The sequence below is a fragment of the Pleurodeles waltl genome, chromosome 8 (assembly GCF_031143425.1).
Source record: "Pleurodeles waltl isolate 20211129_DDA chromosome 8, aPleWal1.hap1.20221129, whole genome shotgun sequence".
NCBI lineage: Eukaryota > Metazoa > Chordata > Amphibia > Caudata > Salamandridae > Pleurodeles > Pleurodeles waltl.
The window spans coordinates 349431585-349443664 of NC_090447.1; the positions used below are offsets into that span (position 1 = coordinate 349431585).

General features: G+C 43.6%; 1 protein-coding gene across 2 annotated transcripts in view; it reads left to right on the forward strand.

The window, feature by feature from the left end:
• The window catches only part of MED14 (mediator complex subunit 14), an 801766-nt gene that overhangs the window by 79526 nt on the left and 710160 nt on the right, over positions 1-12080 (forward strand). For both annotated transcript variants that reach the window (XM_069204216.1, XM_069204217.1), the window contains exons 8-9: positions 309-441; positions 10719-10869. In XM_069204216.1, the coding sequence (XP_069060317.1) occupies positions 309-441; positions 10719-10869 (284 nt within the window). The remainder of the gene's footprint in view (positions 1-308; positions 442-10718; positions 10870-12080) is intronic.

Sequence of the window (12080 nt, forward strand, 5' to 3'; positions counted from 1 at the left end):
GATACTATGGAATGTAAATTGTATACGTGTATAATGTTTTTATTTATGGTTTATTTGAAAAAATGTATTTTATTTATGTTTATTGTGTCTGTGTGTACTTTGATGGCATATATACTGGATAAAGTATTTATAAGTATGTTAGAAAAAGAGGTTCTAAAGGCCTACTTGGTCACATAGAATGTTATGGGTAGTCTTATTCCACATTCACATAGACTGCAACAGATGTTGGTGATGTGCTGATTATGTGTTAGTTAAACTTTGCAAGGAGGATGTAGTCTTTAATTTGTTCCTTAACATGTTACCCCAAGACTCCTTTTGCTTATCACTTCAGCTAGAAGTATTGCATTCACAAACGCTCATGTTAATCCGTGAACGATGGGGTGACCTTGTGCAAGTTGATCGTTACCATGCAGGAAAATGTCTGTCCCTCTGTGTCTGGAAGTGAGTTATTTTTACATATTTTTCAATGCATGAAAAATGAGAAATACTTTTTATAATTTTGATTAACATGCACATCAGTGATGCGTAGATTTTTATTTTTTACTCAAATCTGTTTATTAAATGTCACAAAAGACACAGAATATGTACATGTAGTGTAAGTTGGCAACAGATGTATGCATGGGGATGTCTCCCAGCACTTGTCATATTTCAGCAAATAATCATAATAAGAGTGACGCAGATTATGCGTTGCAGCAAAAGTATCCACTGTGCAATTTCAAATATTTAACTCTCCCCCTCCACCCCCCCAAAAAAGGAAAACAGATATATTAACAAAACAAGGAGGAGTAAGGTAAAAAAAAAAACACTACCCACCCATCCCCAGTCTAATCCCTCTGATTTAAAAAATACAAAAGGGGGCGGGGTTGGTTTCTGGGTAAGTCATTTGGGGGAGCGCACAGCAAGTGGGGGTGGGGCAGAAAGTTGCCCTATTTTCGAAATTAATCTGGGCCATCAAGGACAGGGATGCTCACAATGTGGTTGCCTAGCTTCAGTCAAAGAACTGAAGTGCATGTATGTTTGGAAGGGGAGAGTGGGAGGGGGCACAGGGGGAAGGGGAGGGTGTTGAATTGAAGCTTAAGAATTCTAGTCTGGGCATGTAGTCGACAAGAGAAAGCCATGTTGTTGTAAAAAATTTTTTAGGGTGGGCGTCAGCGAGTGGGAAACTTGTTCCTTCTCAAGGACATGTCAGAATCTATTGAGTCGTAGTGGCGTTGCATGGAGCTTTTTATGTCAAATAAGAACAAGAAGTTATTTTGCCGCTCCTGTCATATAAAGAAGGGCTTTCCAATCAGAGCATGTCATACCCTCCAACTGAGTGGGCTGTATGTATAAAAGACGCCACAGCATAGTGTCCTGGAATGGGATAGTTTAGCATGTTCTTGATGTGGCCCAGGAACTCCTAGTAGAAGGTTTGGATCAATGTGCAGGACCACCAGATATGCAAGAAGCCTCCCTCTGCCTTGTTAAAGCGCCAACACAGAGTGGAAGCTGTAGTAAACATTTAATACAGCTTGAGAGGTGTCAGGTACCACTGGTACATAATCTGATATGTGTTTTCCAAGTGTGGGATGCTTTTGTTGGTTTTAGGGAGATCCCAATAAAGTCCCTCACACTGTTTGGTTGTTATAGAGTTTTTTATTGTTGTTCCCCTGTGTGTTTGGGATGTGTGAATCGCTGGGGGTTTGCAGGCTTGAAGTGCTCGATATATATTTAGAGTTGAGGCCTTACGTGCCAATGTGTGAACTGATCATTTTCTCAAACGGTGTAGGGCTGTGAGTGGCATAAGGGAGTTGAAGGGATGTAAGGTCCAGTGGTCAGTGAGAGGTATTGGAAGCATGAGGATTCCAATAGATGGTAACTTTGCACTGCTTAAATGATATGACAGCACCCCTTGTGTCCTGCCCTCGTTCCACTCCCATTCAGGGAAAGAGGCCAAGACAATCACTGGCATGAAGTTAGTGTTCCGAGCAGTCGGGGTGATAGGCGATGGAAAAGTATTAAGACCCTTCTTTACAGCTAATGCCTGCAATGGTGGAATGTCCTAGGGAGGGATCGTCCGATTAAGTATGTGAGACTTAGTTATTTTAAGTTTAAAGCCAGAGGCACATTCAAAATCCTCCAAAGCTACCACTGATGCAGGTAATGATTCTGAGGGGTTGGTCTAAGTGAGGACAATGTAATTGGCAAAGAGGTTGACCTTATGGGGCCTGCCCCCAAAGGTAACCACTAATCTGGGAGTTGTTGGCTCTTAACAGCAAGCCGCTCCAGTTCCAGGGGGTTAGCAGGGGGAGAAAGGAGACACCCTGTGTCTGGTGCTCCTGGAGATCGTGATAGACCTTGTGGGTCTGTTTCTATCCCTGATAACTGCAGATGGAGTTCAGTATGCCACCATAATTTTGTCCAATTTGTCCAATGATGTCTCCTTGCGTTTTATTGTTTTATTCAACTGCTCCCTCAGTACCTAACTGCCTAAGAGGCATAGATGTTCATATGTGCCAAAGGAGCTGTAACTCATTGAGAATGAGTGTCCAAAATCTGCCCTTGTGGTCTCTTGTGATTAATAAGGGGCTGGAGTCCTTGCATAGTATGGCTACATCAGTTGTTTTGCTGAGGACTGAGGCACAAAACTGATGTGGGTTCTTGCTATGTTTCATACAATGTTGTTCTTGCTTCGTCATGTGTGTTTCCTGGAAGAAAAGGATATCGGGATCACATTGAAGTGCCTATTTTCAGACCTGTCAGCTTTTATTTGGCGAATTAAGACCTCTCACATTGAGGGATAGAATGGTGTGGATTCTTGTATGTTGAGGCCAATATCTAGTGGGATGTGGGCAGGACCTTATGGCAAGGTAAGAATGCCCTCTGATCCCTCCCAATAGATCCCATTTAAGGAAAGAAAGGAGAACAACAAGCAAATTAGACAGCAGGTGGCCAACAGGGCCATGTCTTACTCTTCCAGCCATTTAAAATGGGAGACGCAGGAGTATTTTCCATAAAGAGGTGCAACCTCTACTAACAGGAGAGAGAGAGGGATGGGGGTGGAGGTTTAAAAGGATTGTGGGCAGCGTGGTAAGTGGCTACATGTACCTCTGTTGAGGTAGGATGAAGGAATCGGCTGGCTTTTCCTCCCCACTCCTCAGATAGGAGCCTCATGAGGCATACATCTTGAATGCCAAGGTCTGAGGGTCTTTAGTCTTACAGTTTCCAGATGCGTGGGTGTCCTGTCTGGACTTTATGCTTTTCATGCTCTAGAGGCGGCAGGTGATGCCCTCCTTAACCCTAGCCAAGGATCTTTCCTCGGTTTGCATACTTAGAGTGTGCATCCAATTGTATGCCATTTAAAGTGCATTTCCTGCCAGTTCATAGTTTGGGTGTGAAAGGAATTTCCCCTCTCTGATATCAGTGTCTAGTTCCAGTGTTGATTTCACCTTGACCGAGGGTCTTAGAAGTCGTTGCTTGACGTTCCTTCTAAAGCTGAGGCTGAAAATGTGGCCCCACTGGTAGGGGATTTTTTTGATCTTGTAAAAAATCAGTGACTGGTCGAAAGTCTTGGCATTTGTTTCAGAGTGATCGGGGATAGGTCCTGGAAGAGCAGTATGGTTGATCCTTTATATGCCTGGTCGGCCTTTCCTCTAGCTATCTTCAGAATGGCCTCCTTGTCAGTAATAAAGTGAACTCTTGTTCAGAAATCTGTTGAGCTTCAATGAGCTTGATCCAGCTGCTGGTGTCAAGGCGCCTCCTGATTGACTGCAGGAGATTCCTAATGAAAGACATGAAGTTGTCTCCCTCTGCACCTTGAGGGATTCCACAAATCAGTATGTTTTGTTTGCTCCAATTTTCTAAGTTGTCCTGCTTTACTTAGAGGTCCGCCTTCTGCTCCTCCAGTGCCTGCACTCTATGCCAGAGCATCTCCTGGTTCTCCACACGGGAGTCAGATGAGTGCTCCAGGTCATCTGCCCTCTGCTCCACGTCTGTAATGTCTCTATGTAGATCTTGGAGGCAGGATTTGAAGTCGGATTTGAGGAAGGCTATTTCATAGCATATTTTCACAAGAAATCTAATCTCATGTTATGGGGAAGGAAGAGGCCTCTTCATCATTTCACAGGCAGTTGTTGAAGCGGTTGTTCACCTCCTACCAGAGGTGGTTTGTTACATAGGTCTACCACCAAGCCCTCTCTCGGAGCTTTGCCGTTCACCATTTTAGGTGTGCAAGTAAGAGGGAAGGGTTACTCGGTGGTGGGGTAAGGGGAAGATCAGAACACGTCTCTCACGGGAGCAGGTGATGCTGGCCATGCCTATGAAATGAAGGAACACTAAAATGGAAGACTGGATGTTCTCACCTGATTGTAAACCAATGGGGGAAAGGGAAGGGAGAAAACGCGATCAGGCTGTCTGTAGTGGCGGCTGCGTGCAGGCTTCTTGTGACTCTGTGCCTCCGTAAGGGGACGTAAATGAAGTGAGTCTGAGAGGGCTCCGAGTTTGTGCGATGCCAAGGAGCCCCCTGCCTGCAGAGGTGCTTATGTTAGAGAAGGTTTCTAGGATGATGGTTACTTCTTTACGTAGGTTGCTGGCATGCAGCCCCCAGTGCTAAATTCAAATGCCCAAGAGGTTGAAGGACCCGGAGGTCCACAGTTCAGTGTGGCGAATTATAGTACAGAGTGGTAGCTGGACCTCAACCCAAGTGGTGACCAGGGTCGCAGGGAGACCCACGGAGTAGCTGGGCTACCCCTGTTTATTTCAGCAATGGGTGATATTTAGCTTGTAGTTTCCTTCACCTCACCAACATCCAGAATCTGTTTCCATGCCACAAGTTGCCATGGGCCAAAGTTAGTTTTGCTGCCAGGTCCCTCTGTGGTTCAGTAGGTTGTGATGTTGTAAGATGTAGGCTAATCTGGAGTCGCTTCCCAAAGTTGTATGCAGCGATCAGGCTCTAAGGCCCAAGGAGCATGGGAATGGTCTCACAGGATCTGCCAGAGGTGATGCGGCATAGAGAGCTGGGAGGCTGCGGTACAGTAGGAAAATGATTTAAGAATATTTGTTGTCTTGCCTGTAAGAGTATCTCCAGTCATTTGATCATGGGCATTGATGACTTCATTATTTGATCCTTGTACTCTAGCTCTCCAGGCAAATACTTTGCTACAGAATTCTCCCTCCTCATATATATGTTGGACATATATGTTTGACTTGAGATTTTTCTTTTGAATTAGGCAGCTTCTTAGACTCTCTTTAGCCATCTCTCTTGTTAATTCTTATTGTTGCTGTCTTGAGTTAACTTGGAGTCAGCCTTTTGAAATGCCTGTTGAAAAAGTTGGCGCTCCAATTTTTGTAGGTTTCTTTTTTAAATTAGCTGAAAGGCATTTCTTACCCTGGCTTTATATTCTTCCCAAAAGTTAGCTAGTGAGTAATTTGAAAGTGAGTAGCTAATTTCGTTTTCTTAATACGAGTTTCTTGTAAGAGAATTGTGGATGGTTTTTAATGATAAACTTTTACACATTTCTGCTTTTCCTTCAGCCAGGTTCCACCTACCCTGCTATGTATCCCCGCTTTTCAACCAAGGTGCATTGGTGTGCACCCTTAGCGTGTAGACAGACAAAGATCATCACTTTCATTCCCGTATTTAAATTAGGCTATGATCTAGTTTTCATGTGGCTACCAAAGAGTTGTAGAGTTTAACGTCAGTATTTTAAAAAACAACAGGGAAGCGGCGTGGTTTTGTTCTTGCTTTTAATGATATATCAATTAATTCAAAGCTTTATTTTATTTAATTTATTCTTTTGCATTCACTTACAGGCTGATGTTCGACGTGTAGTCATTTAACAGACCTATTAGCAGTGAGTGCAGCTCCCTAATCTGGCAGCTCTCTGATTTAAAAAAAAAAAAAAAAAAAAAAAAACACTAAAATGTAGTAGCTTTTCTTCACAGAGGTTTTTTTCTAGTTTTTGGGGGTCTTTCCTTCTGGTGTAGACACAAAGCTCAAGAAAAGTCCTGCTTCCAAAGATTCCGAGGCATGGGGATTGGTCAAGTTAGGTCAAGTCTACAGGAGCGTGCTGGCAGCTGTGATCCTGTTCATCTCACTGGTCCTGTTCCTGGTTGGGGGTAATTTGTCAGAGTGGAACAGTGCTCCTAGCACTCGAGGGGAATCACCTAGCCAGTGTAAAATATTAACTTAAATGCGTCTTTACACAGCAATGCTTTTGTATAGGGGGGGGAAGCATATGTTTCATACAGTTCTTTACACTTGGTTTCTGGGAATCTCCTTGGGGACGTATGGTCTTAGGAACCTAAGGTCCAAAGAACCACCAGCAGCTACTTGTTACCTGCCCTGGGCTGTCCGGATGCAGATGTGCTAATTGGGTTGGTAGCTTTGTGCGCCATACTGGTGGAAAGAAGCGGGGGCCATCTGGAAACAGGCTGCAGAGGGGGAGTTAGGAACAAGCCCGGGAGCTGCTAATGGAGAGCTTGGGTCGCGAGGGTCCTAGGAGCAAGAAAGCACAGTCGGTTCTCTGGTACTCGGGTACAGTATAGATAGGTTCGCTGGGCTGGGTGCAAAACCAAGACAGCTGGGCCATTCTGGAAGTGGGTCCCTCTGGTGCAGATGTCCCTCAACTGCTGCTTTGTCTTGGTGCAGTGGGAGTCTGCCTGGACTCGCACAGCTTGGTTTCGTGGAGCGGGTCCTGTGACTGGGTATTGGTGCAGTGCAGCTGTAGTTGGTACTGGGGTCTTCACACTAGGTGGGTCAACAGTTTTGACATTCTGGGTGACTGAGGCATCGGGCTGGTTGGGGAGCTGCAAGATGGTGTACCGGACTCTCCTGCTTCGGTGCCTGCGGACTGCAGGGGAGAAGCTCGCCTACTCCAAAGGAGATTGCTGTCAATTTGCAAAGGGCTGGAGTCTACCCAGGTTCTTGGCAGAAGGTCACTTGCAGGATGAGTCAGTTTGACACGATTGTCAAGACTAGGGCAGGCAGGGTTTGGTGCCAAAAATCCACAACAAGTCTTCTGTTCTCGCTTTCTCACAGCTCTTCCTTGTCCTTTCTTTTGCATCTGTTGTATCTGAGTTCCTGGCATCAGGGGTGTCATCTAGATACTCAATTTAGGGGCATTAAGGAAGTGAAAGGTAGTAGCCAATAGGCTGCCTGCGTTTAGGGTGACTATACCCCCTATATGATGACTTCTTGTTGGCATAACCCTCACCAAGTGAGCCTAATTCCATCAAAAACCAAGATGGTGGAATTATAAGTTTTGTGTTCACACCAGGTAGTTCTCCTTTGGGGTGGAACTAGTCTGATAGGGATCACGCCTACTGACTAGCTAATTTTCCCACCTGTCCTTGTGCCAAATGGGCCCATGGCAGGGGATTGGCCTCACCACTGACTGGGGAAGCCGGGGTTGCATAACAAAGGCGACAGAGGCCTTTATAGCCTCCTGCCTTGAAATGCTATTAACTAGCCATCTTGCTTGGAGGAGGTGGTAGCACCTCCACCCAGAGCAGGTTTTGTTTCTGACTTCATAGAGCATAATCTCTCACCTCTAGTAGGGTCAAAAGGTAGTCTGTGATGGCAGGCTGGTCAGGATCAGTCAGCAACCACTAGTAATTGGTAGGTTTTCAGTGGGCATCTCATCGGTGCCCTCTAAGGGTGTATATTAATACATTAATCACTGGAAACCGTGTGGGCATATTACTATGAGATGTTTGATACCGAACATCTCTGGTTTTATGAAACCATCCTGTAGCTGGGTAACTCATAATTACCAGTGTCCAGCACACCTACTTAGAACAGCTTCCTTGTTCACTTGCAATATCTAAGAATTGACTTAGACATCACGGGGCATAACTGCATCTCTCTGTGTATTAATAAATCCATCACTGAAGCCATCGTGTTGCTCAGGAACTCGTAATGACGAGTGTCTATCTCGGGTATTTAAAATGCCTTTTTTGTTCACTTACTAAGAGATAGCAGGGGCATATCTGCCCATACAGGCACGTCCACATTTGTAGTATAGTGCATACTGCCTTAGGGCTGTAAGGCCAGATGTAGGGATGACTTATCAATACTGTGTGCAGTGTCTGTGAGCATGGTACACAGGAGGTGTGCCATATCATGTTTTTACTTTTCCCTGCACCATTTCATGCAGCCTGCAATGGCAGTTTGCATGAGTGTGCTGAGGGGTCCCTTATGGTGGCAACTACATGCTGCAGCCCTTAGGGACCCTCTTAAATATTCCTAACACCAGGTACCTAGGGTATCATTTCCGGGGGACTTACAGGGGTGCTAAAGCTATTGCCAGTTGGGGAACAGTTGTTCAGTTTTAGGGAAAGAGATCTGGCACTGGGGACCTAAGTAGGAGGAACCCAGTGCACTTTGGTCAAAATTGCATCAGATACAAGGCAAAAAGTGGGGAGTGACTATGTCAATAAAGGGGCACGTTCAAACAGCCACGACCTCTCCAGGGGTATTTCAAAGTTCCTTCACAGGATTCGTTGACCTGGTGAGTGTCCATGGCTCTCAGAGCACCTAGTGCATGTTCAGAAATGCTGCATGTGAACAGCTTCTTCTCTTGTGATGTTTCTCTTACCCATTGGGACATATTCCACGGGTACCGGTTTGGGCTTTTGATGGCATGCTCCAGGCACCAGGTGTGCTCTTGTGAGGGTATCCTGGCACCTAAAATGCTGATGGTAATTATTTTGCACTTTGCTACAGTTTCTATTGCTTCTCGCTTCTTAGCCACAGCTGGCTGTGGATGCATGGGACTGCTGTCAGGTGCAGCCATGGTTGTTCACTGCTCTGCGGTCTTCTTGGCCAGCACCAGGCTACAATCCTCAAGAGAGACCACTCCCCGAGCACCCACACCATCAGTCACTTGCAAAACGTATGTTACCAGCGTGAGTAGTGAGTGCCTTTTCCTAGGCCAGTCCACAGACGTCCAAAGGCAACCCCTTCTTTCCAAGGACTTCTGTGAATCCATCCTTTTCTGGTTCCGCAAGGGATGCAAGTATTTAGAACCAGTAACCTGCACTTCCAGGGATGAGTCCACTAGCTGTGCAACCCTCTGCACACTAACTAGGAATAATCAAGAGGATGTCTAGAAGGAAAGTAGGACATATCAACCCACCCAATCCTGTTTTTTTCCCTACATGTTTCAGAGGAACCCACTTCAGTGGCTGGACCCAGATTTCTGCCTGTGCTCTGTCTCTGTAAAGACATCCTGCTGGTACTTGACAGAAAGGTGCTGCTAATTATTCTGTGGAGATTTCACCTGCCCCTATTTTCTTGCCAAAAGAAACCTACTCTCCCTAGGTTGAAGCCTTAGGGCTTTGATCTGCAAGCAGGGCCAACATTTCAAGCAGGACCGCTGAAGGCAGGAATCCTATTATGTCTGGCTCAGGGAAATATGTCCAATTTTATACATTCATAAACAAATTCATATAGAGTAAATCTGACACTACAGAATTGACAGTCCAACCAAATAGAAAGGGAACTGAATTTCTTCAAATTCTAGTTGACTGATGATGCTTTAGTGGGTCATTCTGGATTTCAGATTTTGCAGCAAGTTTAACTGGATTATGGATCAAGGAAATGCAAGTTATATAGCATAACATAACACGTTTTTTACAATAATGCATCATTTTGTCTTTTATTTTTTTTTCTTATCTTAACAATGTGTGACCAAAGGATTCACCTCAGGATTGTCAGTTTAACAGTAAATACTACAATTAGTAACTGAAAGGGGACGAGTTTATTTTTTTGCAATTTGCCGCCACTTTGTGGCAACACATGTTGCAGAAGTTCTAATAATTTATGATTTTATTGAGCAAGAAACAAAACATTTTTCGTTAAAATGTTCACGTTATGCAGCGTTATGTTGCAGGTCTGGGCAATTCATCACTATTCAGAAAATGATGCAGCATCGGAATCACATAATTCCCAGTGGCTCTTGCCATATCACATGTAATTTGGATCCCATCTGCCACAATACTTCCCGTGTGAGGATACAAGGCAGAGTCAGACCAGCAGTTCCAACCTTTCCCAACCTCTGCTCACCTGTCAAGTCATATGAGTATGTGTAATGTGCAACCATCTCAGAGCCCTGTACCTCAGCTGTCCGCAGCAGCTGACCTTATTTTGAAAGCTATGCAAAGACAGTTGCAGCTCAAATTCATTTTCAACACAACTTACAGTTGTTGGCAATCCCTTAGGAATACTCATTCATCACAGACATCTCAAAAGAAGTCGTAAACCTGTGTATTTTCACAGATCAAATTTCTGCGTGTATTTGTTTTGCAGAAATTAACTGATGACTGTACGAAACAAGCCTAAATGGCTATATGCAGGTAATGTATTTCACTTGAGTTACATGTCCCTCGCTACCAAATGTAGTGTTAGCATGATAGCAAACTGTGAGTGGAATAAATCATACCTTAAGGAATGCTCCACATCAATTAGCTTGAAATTATGTAGAATAGTGCTCATGCATTCAGTCACTCAAACAGAAAACACCTTTAGTGTTTGAGTTTTCAGAAATAAATTCATTAATAGTGCTACACTACTCGTTGTCAACAAACGCTTACCAGCAGTATTTTCAACTTCAGTCTTTTTAAGGGAAAAGGTGACATTAGTGTGGAAATTGTTTTAGATTGCAACTTCTAGAATAGTGTTTAATTCTTAAATGTATTTTTAAAAATGATGTGTTTATTATCACTTGTTTAATTTAAAGCCAACAGATCCTTGGAAGAAAAACGGGCACTGCATCACTTCACAAGGTCACCATAAAGATTGATGAAAATGATGGCTCCAAGCCCTTGCAAATATCGCATGACCCTCCACTGCCTGCATGTGACTCTAAATTAATGGAACGAGCAACGAAGGTAAATTTATCCATCCTGATTTAGCATACAGTGAAGAACTGATCAATGGTGAAAAAGGGATATGGCCCCTTGTCAGAGTTTTTGTATAAAATGCAAACATTCAGTTCTGTGTCTGTAGCAAAATTAAGCTGCTTTCCTCTATATGAACGGCTCCCTTTTCTGTGGTCTCCTTCCTGGTATCTAGTCCAACTGTTACATCCTAACTATATCTGCTTCTTGTTATAAAAAACGCTGCATTATGTGATTTTTCTTTTGGTATTTTTTTGTTGTTGGATGAAAACAAAAAATGTTTGCATACCTCTTGTTATCACAGTTATACAGTTTCATAGCACAGCAGATAACAGATGTTAATGTTCGACATCTCACTGGAACTTAACTTTATTCTGATGGGATGAATAAATAGGCCAACCCTGCCAAGAGGTAGACTGGTAACCTGCAGGTTGTTCACCGCTCCTAGTTGTAAGTGATCAACCCCACTGAACTGCCTTTGCCCGTGTCTAGTTTTCACCATTGTCCCAAGTTGGTTAGGCTTGGCTCGAAGATAAGGTCTGCTGCCTTTTCCTAACTTATTTGACTCTAGATTTGAAAGGCAGGAGTAAGACAGGCAGGGTAAGAAAGGCAAACTGTAGAAATCTACAAAACTCTTCAAGGAGTAAAACGTAAAAATTAAATTTAACAACCTTTCAGACATTACAGACAGGAGAAGAATTTAGCACAGACTGGAGAAAAAGGATGATACTGGAAAGCAAGAAAAATCTGTGGAGCAAGCAACAGCATGAAGAAACAATTTTGTTTAGAATTAGTAAACCTGCAAAACGAAAATGCTATTGGGTGTTCGTCATGTTTAGTTAGGTCAGAAGGCTCAATTGCAATGATAAATGGTGTGGAAAATCAGGTTGAGAAAGAACAGGGACTTTGGTAAATTTTTAATTGAGAGTTTCAGAGGCTAGGGCTAATATCGGGCTAACTAAATCAGAAATATTTTAATAGATTTCTGGTATTAGTTTGCCAAAAACAGATTCTGAACTTGCCCTTTAGAAGTGGGAATCGACAATTCTAAAATTGCCTTCCCCTTAATAATATCTATTTCTAAATGCTTCTCAACAAAATGTAGTCAAATTAGTTACAGATGCCTGGGCAAAAATGCACTTTTCGGATTTCACCAAATAAATGATTTATTTTTATTCGGGAGAGCACTTCTTTAACATAGT